At 38.5% G+C, this 17,206-nt stretch overlaps 1 protein-coding gene across 2 annotated transcripts; it reads left to right on the top strand.

Annotated features, from left to right (window-relative positions):
* The first annotated feature begins 2,400 nt into the window (after window positions 1-2,400).
* LOC141095179 (zinc finger protein ZIC 4-like) lies at window positions 2,401-8,500 on the top strand. 2 transcript variants are annotated; one of them, XM_073581059.1, is made up of 3 exons: window positions 2,401-3,619; window positions 3,728-4,348; window positions 7,317-8,500. In XM_073581059.1, exons 1-3 carry the CDS (start codon window positions 3,007-3,009, stop codon window positions 7,748-7,750), a joined length of 1,668 nt encoding a protein of 555 aa, XP_073437160.1. In that variant the 5' UTR covers window positions 2,401-3,006; the 3' UTR covers window positions 7,751-8,500. The 2 variants fall into 2 exon arrangements, with proteins under 2 accessions (XP_073437160.1, XP_073437159.1); XM_073581058.1 differs by having other exon boundaries at window positions 2,401-4,348.
* Window positions 8,501-17,206: the final 8,706 nt, after the last annotated feature.

The raw sequence follows: 17,206 nt of genomic DNA, 5'->3' as shown, positions 1-17,206 counted from the left end.
CGTGTAGGCATTACCCCAACCATATCCACGGAGTGTAGGCATTACCCCAACCATATCCACGGCGTGTAGGCATTACCCCAACCATATCCACGGCGTGTAGGCATTACCCCAACCATATCCACGGCGTGTAGGCATTACCCCAACCATATCCAAGGTGTGTAGGCATTACCCCAACCATATCCACGGCGTGTAGGCATTACCCCAACCAGATCCACGGCGTGTAGGCATTACCCCAACCATATCCACGGTGTGTAGGCATTACCCTAACCATATCCACGGACTGTAGGCATTACCCCAACCATATCCACGGCGTGTAGGCATTACCCCAACCATATCCACGGCGTGTAGGCATTACCCCAACCATATCCACGGTGTGTAAGCATTACCCCAACCATATCCACGGCGTGTAGGCATTACCCCAACCAAATCCACGGCGTGTAGGCATTACCCCAACCATATCCACGGCGTGTAGGCATTACCCCAACCATATCCACGGCGTGTAGGCATTACCCCAACCATATCCACGGCGTGTAGGCATTGCCCCAACCATATCCATGGTGTGTAGGCATTACCCCAACCATATCCACGGCGTGTAGGCATTACCCCAACCAAATCCACGGCGTGTAGGCATTACCCCAACCATATCCACGGTGTGTAGGCATTACCCCAACCATATCCACGGCGTGTAGGCATTACCCCAACCAAATCCACGGCGTGTAGGCATTACCCCAACCATATCCATGGCGTGTAGGCATTGCCCCAACCATATCCACGGTGTGTAGGCATTACCCCAACCATATCCACGGCGTGTAGGCATTACCCCAACCATATCCACGGCGTGTAGGCATTACCCCAACCATATCCACGGCGTGTAGGCATTACCCCAACCAAATCCACGGTGTGTAGGCATTCCCCAACCATATCCACGGCGTGTAGGCATTGCCCCAACCATATCCACGGCGTGTAGGCATTACCCCAACCATATCCACGGTGTGTGTGTGGGAAAACATATAGACAGCTTTCTAACAAAAAAAGAAAGTTTTACACTTACGATCGGCCAATTGGCTGCAGCTATCAGACCGTCACCTGGTCAAGCTACAATAAACGAGTGTCTTACCATATGTGTGTATATCCAGAATCTCCCCCGAAATAAAAGGTATGAAGGACACAAACTAGTTTTACTCTACTATCAATCTATCTATCATCTATCTATCCCATATCTATCTATTGTCTATCTATCTATTATCTATCTAATAACTATTATCTATCTATCTGTCATCTATCTATCTATTATCTATCCATCTATTATCTATCCATCTATTATCTATCTATCTAATAACTATTATCTATCTATCTGTCATCTATCTATGTATTATCTATCTATCTAATAACTATTATCTATCTATCTAATAACTATTATTTATCTTGCAATCTATCTATCTGTCATCTATCTATCTATCTATCTAATAACTATTATCTATCTATCTATCTATCATCTATCTATCTATTATCTATGTATCTATCTATTATCTATCTATCTATTATCTATCTAATAACTATTATCTATATCTATCTCTTTATCTATCTATCTATCTATCTATCTATCTATCTATCTAATAACTATCATCTATCAATCTATCTATCTATCTATCTATCTATCTATCTATCTGTCTACATGTTGTAGAATTTGAGAACTATTTGAATTATTTCTCAGTCAGTACACTCAAAGTTAATCCATCAGCTGGATCGTAGATCTTCAACTATAAATAATCTCTTCAACATTCCAATACATGTGCAAAGAAAAAAAGTGTGTGTGTGTGACTGTATATATATATATATATATATTGTATTTTAAATGTGTTGTTAATATGAGCACTGGACTAGACTGCAGGTGTTCCCTACCCGCTCCACAGTGTGTGCGATCACATGTGTAAATATATATTAATGTATATATATATATATAGATAAGGGCTTGCAATCACGCAAATATATCTAATCATTGAGATACACTTATTTGTATTCGCAGCCATACATTCCGGTAAGTCACTTTCACAGTGTGGCCACGTGAGATGTGCTTTGCAGACAGTGAGGAGTCACTCCACGGCCTGGACTTTGCACACAACATCTCAGCTCGCCATAAACACTTTTACCAATAAGTGATGAGGATTTCTGGAGGAGTGTGTGTAATGCAAGCCATGGATGTGTAAACATTTCAGATCTATTTGCATTCAGAGAAAATGAGAAGCTTCTCCCCAGCCAGAGGCCGCATGATAACAGCCACACAACCGCCTCTGCTGCATCTTCTCCTGCTTCTCGCTGTACACATGGTGCGTGCCTGTTAGATATGAGATGTGTGCATGCTGCTAATAAAGGAGTGCTTGTGCACATGTCACATGAAAGTCTGCAGCCTGTTTATTGTAGTTGACAGCAGACAAAGATCAGAAGATTTAATCCCAAACAATCTAAAAATGTCAAAAAATATATTGTCTCCTTCTTCCACCTATAGCCAAATGCCTAAAATGCCCTTTATGCAATGGTGATATATATATATATATATATATATATATATATATACTTCCTTCTCGCCCCCAATATGTATATATTTATTATTTATTTATTTTTTCATCCAAGAAATGCTAGATCTTTTTTCATAATCAGCACTTTAGATGTATAAAACGCATAATAAAAAACTTTGATTACACCATATTTTCCTGCATCTTTCAAGTTAAAATAATGCTGAAAAAAAAAAGAAAAGCGAAAAAAAACCCCCCCAAACAAACAAACAAACAAACACAAAAAGAAAACCAAGGAGTGTCAGAAAGCACCAGGCAACACAGTGTAGAGTCTGAAGGGGGAGCAGACTGAAGCCTGGCATGTGCGCAGGCGCACTGCGCGCTCTCCTACAAGCCTTTCAGCAAGACCTGTCAGCGGTGACGTCAATCATCCCTGGACAGCCAATCAGAGCGCGGCGGGCATTGTTCGGCTCTCTGGGCAGTGGCAGGGTCTATGAATCTCTATTCAGCCTCTCCATGCTTCCTGCTGCTGCTTCTCAAGCATCGGGGATTCCACTTTAGACATAAAAGAAAAAAAAAACTTGGAAAACTTTTGAGACAAAAAAAAAAGTATTTTATTTTTTTATATTTTTTTTTTATCCTGTCCCCCCACTGCCAGGTGATTGCAGCTCTAGCTGCCATGAGTGTGGATGCTTTAGGGAACACAGTGATGGACCCTGCTTTTTCCAAACGGAATCCGACGCTGAGAATAGTAGACTTGGCAGGAGCTCATCATCACCACCACCATCATCATCACCACCACCCCCCTCAGACCATGACAGGCTTCCCTGGGTACATGGGTCATTCCCACTCAATGGCTCATGTGCACCCTGGGGAGTTTGCTGCTGCGACTGATTCTCGCCTGGGGCCAAGTCCTGCATTCCGGCCAGAACCCATGGGGCACCATCCAGCGGCCCTCAAGCTCAGCCCTGCCCATACCCCTCACCACCACCACCACCACCATCACATGGCAGCAGGCCACGCTGAGGCTGCCTCCAGTCACGCAGGAACATTTGTCCCGTCTCCCTCAGCCAGTGTGCCCTTCTCAGCCCAGTCTCTCCCTGCAGGTAGGGACTTCTTAATAGGGAGAGATCTGACACTACAAGTGATGCCAGGTCTGAGTGATCAGCACTCTCCAGCATCTTCTCACCATGGAATGTTTGTCTCAACAACAGGTAGCTACCCTGGGCAGCATGGCCACCACACGGATCCTGGAAGCCATCCCTACTTTCCTGGACCCCATCATGAGCAGCATTCCCATGCAACCCCAGGTGGCCACCAGCCTCTAAACGGACAGCTAAGATTGGGGCTACCTGGAGACATGTATGCCAGGTCTGATCATTTCACTCAAGCAGTGTCTAGGACGGATGCCTTCTCCTCGGCAGCTCTGCACAGTGGTTACAGCAGTGGCATGAGCCTGAATATGAACTTGGCTCCTCACCACGGTCCTGGAGCCTTCTTCCGATACATGAGGCAGGCGATCAAGCAGGAGCTCATCTGCAAGTGGATAGAGGAGGACCAGCTCCCCAAAAAACTTTGCTCCAAAACTTTCAGCACCATGCACGAGCTGGTCACACATGTGACGGTGGAGCACGTCGGGGGCCCCGAGCAGCCCAACCACATCTGCTTCTGGGAAGAATGCGCCCGAGAAGGGAAGCCCTTCAAAGCCAAATACAAGCTGGTCAACCACATCAGGGTCCACACCGGGGAAAAACCCTTCCCCTGCCCCTTCCCTGGCTGCGGGAAAGTCTTTGCCCGATCAGAGAACCTGAAGATCCACAAGAGGACTCATACAGGTCAGTGCACGAGGCGAGGTTTCTTTTATTGGCAGCTCTTTATCATTCTGTTATTAATGTTACCATTATTCTGATGATATATACTTAGCACATATTGCCTTTGACCATCACACATTGCACAGCATTGAAAGAAATTGATTCCAATCCCCAGAGATATTTTATGGCCACTTCCATCTTGTGATCTGATTGATTTAAAGCTCTGGGGATTAGAAATGAATCAAGCTACTAAAATACAGTAACAGGGGGGGCAAATAGATTTCTGCACGTGGTTGTAAACTTTCATTCTACCTAATTAATATTTATGAAAAATACCAAACAATTCATACAGGCTCCACAAATGGGATTTTATGGCCAGGAAAGGAAAACTATTTAAGTGTGGATTACTGTGGGATAAATATATTCATTTGTCATTTTATCTGACATCTTCTCTTATTTCTCAGTCTTTATGGAGAATAAAAAAATCTGATCTTGAATCTTTAAATAACACATAATGCTAGAAAGAAAAATAGATAGATAGATTAATAGACATTTTTTCTCTTTGTAGGCGTACACTGAATATATATGTATATATACACATTCACTCACTGATCTATTTTCTATTTCGAATAGAAATTAATTAAAATTCTCAAGCTCATTTATGGCATTATATGTTCTTTACATATTATTTGTATTAAATAATCATGTATAGCATTACATATGATGACCTAAGGGCATAAACACTAGTGGATTTGACTGATTCTGTATGGATTTTATGCATTTCAGCAATATACTGATACAACAAATACACAGGCGTCTCTGCACCGCCTCCAGCAGGTCTCTCATTCCTTTGCTTTCTAGCAGTGTCTGGTTGCTTTGCCTTCTATTCCATTCATTAAAAAAAGACAAATTCTCAAATTCTCAGTTTTACTGGTAGTTGTGAACAGGTGCTGCTATGCATCTTGAAGAACGTGTTGCCTTTGATGAGAGACTGTCTTTCAAGTAAACAAACTTTCCCTTTTTATTTGGAATCTCCCATTCTACAAGCTTGTAGTGGAAAAAAAATCCTCAGATTCCAAAATCTACATTAAAGTCGAAAAGCATAGAGGAGCAAAAAAAAATAACCACATTTTATATCTCCGGATATTGTAAAAGATAGAAAGGAAAGGCTCCAATTAATAGAATTGGGAACTTTAATTTTAAATCTTGGAATGGAACTTTATATTAAAAGACAATGTCCCCTGTATTCATAACCATGTGTGGAGACTAGAGAAAAATGTTATCAGTATAACACTTAACTGTACATGGAATCAATTATCTATCTATCTATCTATCTATCTATCTCGTATCTATCTATCTATCTATCTATCTATCTATCTATCTATCTTTCTAATATCTATCTATCTATCTATCTAATATCTATCTCATATCTATCTATCTATCGCGTATCTTTCTATCTATCTAATATCTAGCTAGCTAGCTAGCTCATATCTATCTATCTATCTATCTATCTATCTATCTATCTATCTTTCTAATATCTATCTATCTATCTAATATCTATCTCATATCTATCTATCTATCGCGTATCTTTCTATCTATCTAATATCTAGCTAGCTAGCTAGCTCATATCTATCTATCTATCTATCTATCTATCTATCTATCTATCTATCTTTCTAATATCTATCTCATATCTATCTATCTATCTATCTATCTATCTAATATCTCTCTCATATCTATCTATCTCGTATCTTTCTATCTATCTAATATCTATTTAGCTAGCTAGCTCATATCTATCTATCTATCTATCTAATATCTATCTATCTATCTATCTATCTATCTATCTATCTATCTATCTATCTATCTATCTATCTATCTATCTATCTATCTATGTCTCTCACACAACTCGTACACATTCCCTATGCATATAAGCACAGTGTGTTTTCCAGTGCTGCAATAAAAGATACATAGGAATGAAGAATATATATGAATATTCCTGTTTCTTCTATTGTACAGCTGAAACCCTTCAGCACAGACATTAATGAATGGCTACATTTACTGTTACCGAGAGATATTAATTCACACTGCACAATCCCACACTTAATATGGACGATTTCCCATGAGATTCCCAAGTTAGTGCTCGGATATGATTATATAATGTGCCTGACTGGTATTTAAGGTATTTAAGGACAACGGATGGAAAGCAGTTTAGTTCTTAGCAGTTTATACAGTGGGCTTAAGCCTTGTGGTAAGTTATAGGAAGAAGTCAACAAAAAGAGTAGTTTGAGAAATAATGCAGATTCCAAAGGTAAATTGTAAACTATAGCACTGCGAGGTGGTATAGAAATGTATGTGTGTGTGTGTGTGTGTATATATATATATATATATATATATATATATATATATATATATGTATATGAAATGGAAAGTCACAGCACAGTCCCAATCCCTGCTCTTTTATAGAGTATTCTGCAAATTACAAGAATATATGTAAAGTTTCATATGCATGTGGTTTGACCAGTTATTATTGTGTTTAATAAATAACATACCTCATAAGAAAAATGGGGAGACCTGTTGAATCACATGCAGTTAGGATTTTTTTCTACTCCTGCTCTCATGCAACTTTTTGCAATAGATATTATCATTGTATTTTTCATTATTATGCTTCAATATTTAATGTATAATTCTAAATATGCACACGAGCACTAGAGGGATATTATAAGTAGAATATATATATTTGTTTTTCCTATTAACTAGTAAATGTGCGCTTGTTAATTGCGAGGATTGTTGGGAACAGTTGCTGTTATATTATTATTATTTAGGATTGCAATGATATGTGTTTATTACATATAAACAGTAGGAAAGTATTTGATGCATAATTATAATTCATATATACATACATTATATCTGTAGACAATATAGTGACGTGTATTATTTCCTACAAGGCTTTTGTTTAATTGTTTTTTTTTTTTCTTGTTCTGCATTATTCTTCCAGGAGAAAAACCCTTTAAATGTGAGTTTGAAGGCTGTGACAGACGTTTTGCCAACAGCAGCGACAGAAAGAAGCATTCCCATGTCCACACCAGCGACAAACCCTACAACTGCAAAGTGAGAGGCTGCGATAAATCCTACACCCATCCCAGCTCCCTGAGAAAACACATGAAAGTGCACTGCAAGTCTCCCCCTCCAAGCTCAGGCTATGAGTCCTCCATACCTTCTCTGGTGTCCCCATCCTCTGATTCTGGACAGGACCCTGCAGCTGCCTCCTCTCATCCTGAGCCCATATCATCCTCCCAAGCCAACCTGAGCGAGTGGTATGTGTGCCAGAGCTCAGGAGCCAGTGGCATCCCCACTCCACCCAGTCACACTCCTTCACCTGAGCACAGGAAGGCCTCCTACAACAACTGTGAAGCTAGGCCCAACTACTGACTGCTCCCAACCCAGTGCTACTCCCTCCTGGTTTACTGCATTTTATAGAGACTGCTAAAGAAAAAGAGCTCAACCCAGAACCAATGAAAGCGAAATCTTATGTGATATGATCACAATTAAAACCATTGTGTATAGCATGTGATTGAGTATGAGGTCAACATTGGACCAACACCACTGGATCCCTCCATCTGCCTATGCTGTATTTCACCCCAAATCTTAACCTTGTCCAATCCTCTGTTCACCTTTCAGGAAAGCCCATCACCAAGGAACCAAAGTGTTTTGTCAAGGATTTGTACACCACTGAATTCTAGAAGTATTTCCAAAACGTGCCCTCATAATGTGATGCTTAACTCTTTGTCAACTGCAGTGCTAGTGCTTTTTTCTATAAAGTGTTTGTTATTTTAAGTTATTATTTTTTTTTTACCAGTTTGTATAAAATTCCAATAAAATATTTTAATAGATGTCATCACGTTGTACATATATATGTATAAAAGGATTCTACAGAGTATGCTGGTATGTATATATTTTCTTTTATGTAAAGGGGCCAAGTATGGACTACACTTTGGGAATGTGTAATTATTTTATTCAATTTGCCAATTTTTTTTTTAAGAGCCATGAGGTGTTCTCAATAGTCTAAAACTAATGTTATTGTACAGACAGAACAATGAAACATGTTTGTGAAGTGACTTTTAATTATGACTTTCAAGAGCTTATATCATGTTCTGTAAAATAAATTGTTTTTGTACCATGGATTGGAGCATGTATCTGATTTCTGGGGCTTCAATTTTCATATATGAAGTATATAAAAAAATCAAAGAGGATGAGGAATAAATACAAGCCGGAATTACACTTTAATCATTTTCTTATGGGTATGTCCTCCATTCTCCAGGAGGTTCTGGACACAATGTAGCTGGACTCCACTTTATCACCAGATGCTTAGAAGTGTTATATTGTTATAAAGCAGTGCTAATGAGTCATTGATCAGTAAGTGCTATTGGGATAAATGGAACCTTAGCTTTTAGCTCTCTCAGGTCATCCTGACTTGACCATTTCTCTTCTCAAGATGGTGACTGTGAGTTCTCCATAGCTAGAAAATGTATGCAGAACATTTTGCATATGAGAGATACGATCTGCTTCCCATTCTTGTCTTTGGGTGTGAATTTCTCAAACTGTTGGCTTCTATAGACTAATCACCTTTAATTTTTCATTTCCTTGTTACAGATGTCTGCCCTGTTGCTCTCAAGGTAATCTAGACAGTCACAGCTGAAAGCTTGAATATTATGCTTTAGACATCAAAGTCTCTCGCCACAAAGAAGTATTCTTCTCAACGGTGAATCTTCATGGTAAGTTAGGATTTCTATGGCAATAGGCAAGTCATAGTTAATTCTTGAAAGGCTAAGTCTGGAGCCTGCGCACCCTTTTCATGGAGGACATAATATTTACGTCTAAAGAAGCCTTTTCTCTTGTGTGTGTACAACGCAGATATTTTTTTTTTCTCGTTTGACTCCAACTAAATCATTTAATTTCCAGTAAACAAAAAAACACGCGAAAGGGGGCACTTGTCCCAGATCATAATCAAAATGGGTAATAATGCGAGCGAAGAAAAGGGGCCTCCTCAATTGAGGCGTCAGGAAACTTTTGTTTCTGCTTTTCTTCAGTGATCAGAGAATTCGTTTTGATTTGATGGCCAAGTTTCAAAAGGCAAGGAAATGGTTTTTAAGGAGAAGAATGGAAGAAAGGACTAATCAAGTTCGGGTTGTTCAAAGAGTCTGGTTTTGGGGTTGAAAGTGTGAGTTTTATGGTGCATCAGCATGCCACGTTAGGGTCTCTATGGTAATGAGCCCAGCAATAGCAAGCTGCCTTCAAAGGAGGCACACTCCATTTGAGACACAGTCTATTAAGATACATTTGGACTGACCTTTGGTTTCTTTTTTTTGCTTAATACAGCAGATTTTATTTTTTAATATATAATGTAATTATCAGCCATTTGTGATATATATGATATTTTTTGTGTGTATATATATATATTTATTTTGTGTATATATATCTGCCTCCTTTTTTGGCTATACATATACTGTATATATATATATAGAGAGAGAGAGAGAGAGAGAAATCTTTATATATACATATATATGTGTATATATACACATATATACACACACAGATATATACGGTATATATATCACAGATATGTACAGTATATATATATATATATATATATATGCACCTATAAACACAGATATATGCAGTATATATATATATATGTATATATATATATCTGTATCTTTTTTGGCTATACATATATATATATATATATATATATATATAGAAAGAGAGACATCTTTATATATATATATATATATATATATGTGTGTATATGTTCAGATATGTACAGTATATATATGTATATATATGCCTATACACACACAGACATTTATGGTAGACACATGTGTATATATATATATGTAAATACATATATATGCATGTGTCAACCATATATATAGAATTATTGTGTATTATTGTTATTGAAAATAATGATACTTATTGCATACTACATAGAAAAGAACACATGCGACAATTCTAATTGTTTGGGATTGTTCTGTACCTCAGCCATTTGCATACACACTTATGGCTATGCACATTCCTCAACCAGGGCTATGTCTATATACTGGCTGATAGATCTGGGTTCTTTTAACCCCCTCATTGCTAGGGTTGGCTCAGTGGTCTCTGGCAGAAAATGGGATAAAGGCTATGTGCAAGTAATTGTCTTGTTGTTTATTTTATCCAAGTACCTCTATGAATAGGAGAAAAATAAACACAACGAAAAAAAAACTCCAAACAGTTCGCTCCCTTTAGTGCTAGTTCATGTGGCTGAATAAAAAGGATGGCCCGACTTCTATTGAGCTGGCAGATCTTTGAAGTGGGAGTTATTATCTGGGACATGCTTCCTTGTTGTCCTAACAACGTTGATGAAACGTTAAAGGTTCTTTGTCAGCGATCTGTGAAGTCCAAGCAGCCAGTTAGCTGAAAAGCCACTCAGCACCCTGCAAAAGAGACCAGCTCAATGGGGACATGGCTGCAAACCACTGACTTCTAGCACGGTTCATATTAATGCTGGGATGTGTGCGGCTTCTGTCCTGGATGATAGATACAGATTTGGTGGAATATTTATGGAATGTTTTCACAGGCATTACCAAAATCTAATCCAAGTCTTACCAAGAAATATCCCATCCACTGCTGTCACTACTACTTATTACTACTGGTAGAGTATAATACATATTCTACTTCTTTTACTAATAGCAGCACAAGCATGAACATTTCTATAACTAACAATATTAATGCAAGTAATAATACTGCAACTATCTTTTTTTCTAATACTAACGCTGCTACTAAGACTGACACTGGTATTACCTCTAAAGCCACGTTCACACTTTCAGTATTTGGTGAGTTTTTTACCCCAGTATTTGTAAGCCAAGACCAGGAGTGGGTGAGAAATGCAGAAGTGGTGACGGTTTCTATTAGACTTTTAGTCTGATTGTTCCTCTCCTGGTTTTTGGTTACAAATACTGAGAGTGTGAATGGAATAACAATACTGGGTCATCCCAATCATACTTTATACTATGCATGAAATGTTATCATCATAACTTCCCTCCCATCATATAACAAATCGCACACCAGGAGCTATTTGTCCATATGATCGGTGAGTACAGACCAGAACATGGAAAACCGCAGCGTTTCTCATCAGACCCTGTCTATATTGTGCCTGCACCAGTGTGTATGGAGATGCCCCGGGCTCAGGAGGCTCCGATTTACAGGACAGGTGTAGGCTCAGGTGAGAACGTGGGACCCCTCTGGGCCCTGTGACCCTCCTCTGCCCGGGCCCCTCTTCAGGCTGCCCACACTGGGGCTTGGGCTCAGTCATCTGTCCGCAGGGAGCACGGTCCACGGAAAGGTCACCAGGATGACCGAGCTGCAGCAGCAGCAGCCAGCACTCTCTGCTGTTCCTTCCTGATTGGTTTTTTTGTCTGTGCAAAATACAAATAATCAGCAAATAGTCCCCAGTGCCCGGTCCCATCTCTATAGTGGGCTCCTTCATCCCATAGGTGACAATAGCAGCGGACCTGTGACTGGGCTTCTGATGGGGGCGCTGTTGCTATAGCTGTTCACAAGGCATGTATGCATGGGACTGCAGAAGCTGAGAGCTGTTTCTGCAACCCACCACCATCATCATCATCATCATCCTTAATATACATTGTGACCAAGTCTCAAAACTCTGCGGCCACAGAGTCGTTTATCAGAGAGTCGCATCTGGAGAATGGGCTTTTTGAATAAATGTATGATATTAAATGAATGTAACTGGATTCTGTTTAGGCAGCTCTCCTTACCTAAAATGGGCACTTTGCACACATACATCGCTTCTTCTCAGGGCAATTGCTGTGCACATATTTCTTTGCTGAGTAAATATTGCATACATAGCTTTTTTGCAGGGTTAATACTATATACATATTTTTGCAGAGTAAATGTAAAAATGTTTTTTTTTTGTGCAGAGTAAATACTGTGTATATATTTATATATGTGCTGTATATATAGTTTTTGCAGGGTATACACTGTATATATATTTTGGAAGGGTAAGTACTATATATATACATATATATATATATATATATAGTATTTACCCTTCCTATATATATATATATATATATATATATATATATATATTGCAGGTATTTACTGTATACATATTTTCGGAAGGGTAAACACTACATATATATTATTTGCTGTGGGGTATAAACTTTATACATATTTTTGGAAGGGTAAACACTATATATATATAAATATATATATAGTAGCATACTACTATACTATATATATTGTATATATTTGAAAGGTATAGACTGTAATACTGTATATATATATATATATATATATATATATTTGTTGCAGGGTATATACTGTATACATATTTTTGAAAGGGTGTATACTGTGTGTGTGTGTATATATATATGTATATTGTTTTGCAGAGTATATATTGTAACACTGTATATAATTTTGGAGGGGTAAATACTGGGTGCATATACATATATATATATATATATATATATATATATAGGTATACATATTTTTGGAGGGGTAAATACTGGCTCTATATATATGTTTTGCAAGGTATATATTGTAACACTGTATATATTTTTGGAGGGGTAAATACTGGGTGCATATATATATATATACATATTTTTGGAGGGGTAAACACTGGGTGCATATATATATATACATATTTTTGGAGGGGTAAATACTGGGTGCATATATATATATATATATATATATATATATATACATATTTTTGGAGGGGTAAACACTGGGTGCATATATATATATATACATATTTTTGGAGGGGTAAATACTGGGTGCATATATATATACATATTTTTGGAGGGGTAAATACTGGGTGCATATATATATATACATATTTTTGGAGGGGTAAATACTGGGTGCATATATATATATATATATATACATATTTTTGGAGGGGTAAATACTGGGTGCATATATATATATATACATATTTTTGGAGGGGTAAATACTGGGTGCATATATATATATGTACATATTTTTGGAGGGGTAAATACTGGGTGCATATATATATATATATACATATTTTTGGAGGGGTAAATACTGGGTGCATATATATATATATATATATATACATATTTTTGGAGGGGTAAATACTGGGTGCATATATATATATATATACATATTTTTGGAGGGGTAAATACTGGGTGCATATATATATATACATATTTTTGGAGGGGTAAATACTGGGTCTATATATATATATTTTGCAAGGTATATATTGTAACACTGTATACATATTTTTGGGAGCGTAAAAACCAGATCTTTTTGAGACGATCCATGATCTGCCAGTCCTGCTGCTGCTCTATGGCCTCTGTATGGCCTCACAGGCAGCTTGATGGGGCAGTTCTCATGTCACACATGTTTAGGGGAAGATGAAGTGTCCACAGCACGGAACCCTCCACTCGGGCTCGCAGGCAGCTGCAGTGACCTGACTCTCCCCGTGTGATTTCGTGGTTAGTGCCGTGATAATCTCCTCCATGATCCACTGGTGTAAAGTGAGACCTGCCCTTGCCCCACACCATCCACAGTCCACATCCACCACTGCACAGGACATCATGCTCCATGTTTGGTAATTGATATGATTATTAGGCGCACACTGGGGGTCAAGATTGACAATTCCCTTGGATAAATGGATATATTTGCATTGATTGCTGATTCTGTAAAGATTACACTGCAGACCTCTTTGGTGTTATTTCCTTTGCTTGATTTGGTTAATTATTCGTTGTCTCAGCATCTATCACTGAGGACAGGACTTGAGACTGATGATCGCAAAATATGCGGCTCTGACATATTAGGGGCTGTAGCTTGGAGAGAGACTTGTGCTTCATTGTAGCTTTGTACCCTCTGTTTCTTCTCTCTGTCTCTTTATTTCTATCTTCATGTATATATGTATCTTGCTAAACCTTTCCAGATATTTACATAGGAGCTAGGTAGCAGGATGATTATGTCTAGTGCACACATTTTATGGAAAAGTAGTGCAATTGCATCCAAAAATGGCAGTAATGGCAGTATGGGGTGCAGTATGGGGTGCAGTATGGGGTGCCAGGATTTGCCACTGCAAATTCAGAACATTAAAATAAAGTGTCCTTTGGTCAGCTAGGCAATGCCAATGAATGATTCTAGCAACGGCTCTATAATTTTTTGAATCAATGAAAAAAAAACACAGGAGGTTACAAATTATTTCTGCCTGAAAACAGGAAATCTTTAGACATGGAGATGGTGGAAAGTAAACTTTTATTTTCCGTAAAGGGCTGTATAATAGATGGCCCCTCCAATCCCTACATGCAGTATGTTTGGTGTTGAGTTTTGACCTCAGATGCACAAGCTTTGATGTTTCTCCCTGCATGAGGTATTATACTGTATTGCTTTGGCCTCACTTCCACCAATCCAGCCATCCAGGTTTTTTTTAAATGCCTCGGGCATAGCAGTTAAATGTTGGAGGGCAACTCAAGTGAGCACAGATGCCACGGTTTGCTATGGGATCATTCACATTCTGGCAAATTAGTTGCTGTCATGGACTAGAGATGATCAAATTTTTTTTAAATTCAAATTCAGTTTGATGAATTTTTTTCATAAATCTTGATTTGTAGTGAATCGATTCACAGTAGTTTGCATTACTTCAAAGCCTCCGAATAGTTTGAAAAGATCTATGTAGTACTCTGAGAAATCCTAGAAATACATCCAGCCTATTTCAAGCTCTTTAACGCAAACACTGCCTTAATAATATTAATGTTTTTAAAAAATTAGAAACGTTTCTTAAATGATACCTCACACTTGCACTGGCGAGGGGCAGGTACCCTGAAACAGAGTGTCTGCAAATTGAGATTCTGGTTTGGCTTTTATCCCAAGTCGTGTGACAAGGCTTGTTAAAGGGTCGACATTAACTTTTAGGATTGCTACTTCCAATAGGTGGCACCAGAGTTCTAGTCCTCTTCCTCTCTGAAGAGACAATTTGCATATTTCCCAGAGGAGCATTGCGGCTTTAAGTCTAGTCATCTCGGCATGCTTAGCATGTCACTCTCCATAAGGAGAAACAATACTTCTTAAATGATACCTTTAAGTCCAATGTTTTAGAGCTCTCTTTTCCTAACTCTTTTGCTGAGCTGTGATTTCCTCTCATTATCCAAAATCACCACAAAATGGGGAACAGGAAAAAAATCAAGTTTACTTCATAGATATGGAAGCTGAACTAAGCTCTCTACATAGATACGGGAACAGAACCAAGCTTACTACTTTGATACAGGAACAAAACAAACTTACTGCATAGATATAGAAGCAAAATAAAGCTTACTACATAGATTCGTGACGAGAGCTGAGCTCATTACATAAGTACAGAAACAGAACAGAGCTTACTGTATGGATTTGGGAGCTGAATTAAGCTCACTAAATAGATACAGGAACAGAACCAAGTTTACTACTTTGATATAGGAACAGAGCAAGGTCACTGGGAACAGAATTGAGCATAATATATAGATACAGCAACAGAACCAAGCTAACTACATAGAACAGAACCAAGAACAGCACCGGGCATACTGCATAAACAACGTGCTGTACATGAGAAGGGTAGCATACAAATTACAGATATAATTTACAGTAAACAAACAATCACAGACTGATATAGAGGGGAGAGAGGACCCTGCCCTTGCAGCCTTACATTCTACAGGATGGTGGGGAAGGAGAAGACTGGAGAAGAGCAAATGTTGTTCCTATCTTCAAAAAGGGGAAGAAGGTGGACCCAGGCAACTATTGGCCGGTGAGTCTGACTTCTATACCAGGAAAGATCTTTGAACAAATTATTAAACAACATGTATGTCAATACCTGGATAAGAATGAAGTGATTAAACAGAGTCAGCATGGGTTTGTAACTAATAAGTCATGTCAGACTAACTTAATTTCCTTCTATGACGGTATCACTGATTGGGTGGATCAAGGAAATGCTGTAGATATAGTATATCTTGACTTCAGCAAAGCATTTGACAAAGTCTCTCATACAATCCTTATTGAAAAAATGATTAATTATGGAATGGACAAGGCAACTGTTAGGTGGATTCATAACTGGCTTAGTGATCGGACCCAAAGAGTGGTCGTAAATGGCTGCACATCCAGTTGGAAGAATGTCTCAAGTGGGGTACCACAGGGCTCTGTCCTGGGCCCTGTATTGTTCAACATCTTTATCAACGATTTAGATGAAGGAATTGAGGGTAAACTGATTAAATTTGCTGATGACACAAAGCTAGGAGGGATAGCTAATACTAGAGAAGAGAGAGAGAGGATTCAAAAAGATTTAAATAAACTGGAGAAGTGGGCAGCAACAAACAGAATGGTTTTTAACAGGGAGAAATGCAAAGTACTACATCTGGGCAATAAAAATGGAAAAAGCATATATAGAATGGGAGGAATAGGGCTAAGTGACAGCACATGTGAAAAAGACTTGGGTATACTAATAGATCACAGACTGAATATGAGTCAACAGTGTGATGCAGCAGCAAAAAAGGCAAATGCAATTCTAGGATGTATTAACAGAAGCATACAGTCTAGATCACGTGAAGTCATTATTTCCCTCTACTCCTCTTTGGTCAGACCTCATCTGGAATATTGTGTCCAGTTTTGGGCACCACATTTTAAAAAAGACATCAACAAACTGGAGCAAGTTCAGAAACGAGCGACCAGAATGGTGACCGGTCTGCAAACCCTGTCTTATGAGGAAAGGTTGCAGGATTTGGGAATGTTTAGTTTGCAAAAGAGAAGACTGAGAGGAGACTTAATAGCTGTCTACAAATATCTAAAGGGCTGTCACATTGTAGAAGGATCAACTTTATTCTC

The sequence above is a fragment of the Dendrobates tinctorius genome, unplaced genomic scaffold (assembly GCF_039654945.1).
Source record: "Dendrobates tinctorius isolate UK_male_01 unplaced genomic scaffold, ASM3965494v1 ptg000069l, whole genome shotgun sequence".
NCBI lineage: Eukaryota > Metazoa > Chordata > Amphibia > Anura > Dendrobatidae > Dendrobates > Dendrobates tinctorius.
This window is presented reverse-complemented; position numbering and strand designations above follow the sequence as displayed.

Bases quoted from the DNA above. Each gene is read 5' to 3' on its own strand.
- LOC141095179 (XM_073581058.1), top strand. From the start codon at position 3,007: ATGAATCTCTATTCAGCCTCTCCATGCTTCCTGCTGCTGCTTCTCAAG. The intron at 4,349-7,316 runs GTCAGTGCACGA...TTATTCTTCCAG, and splicing joins CCACAAGAGGACTCATACAG to GAGAAAAACCCTTTAAATGT.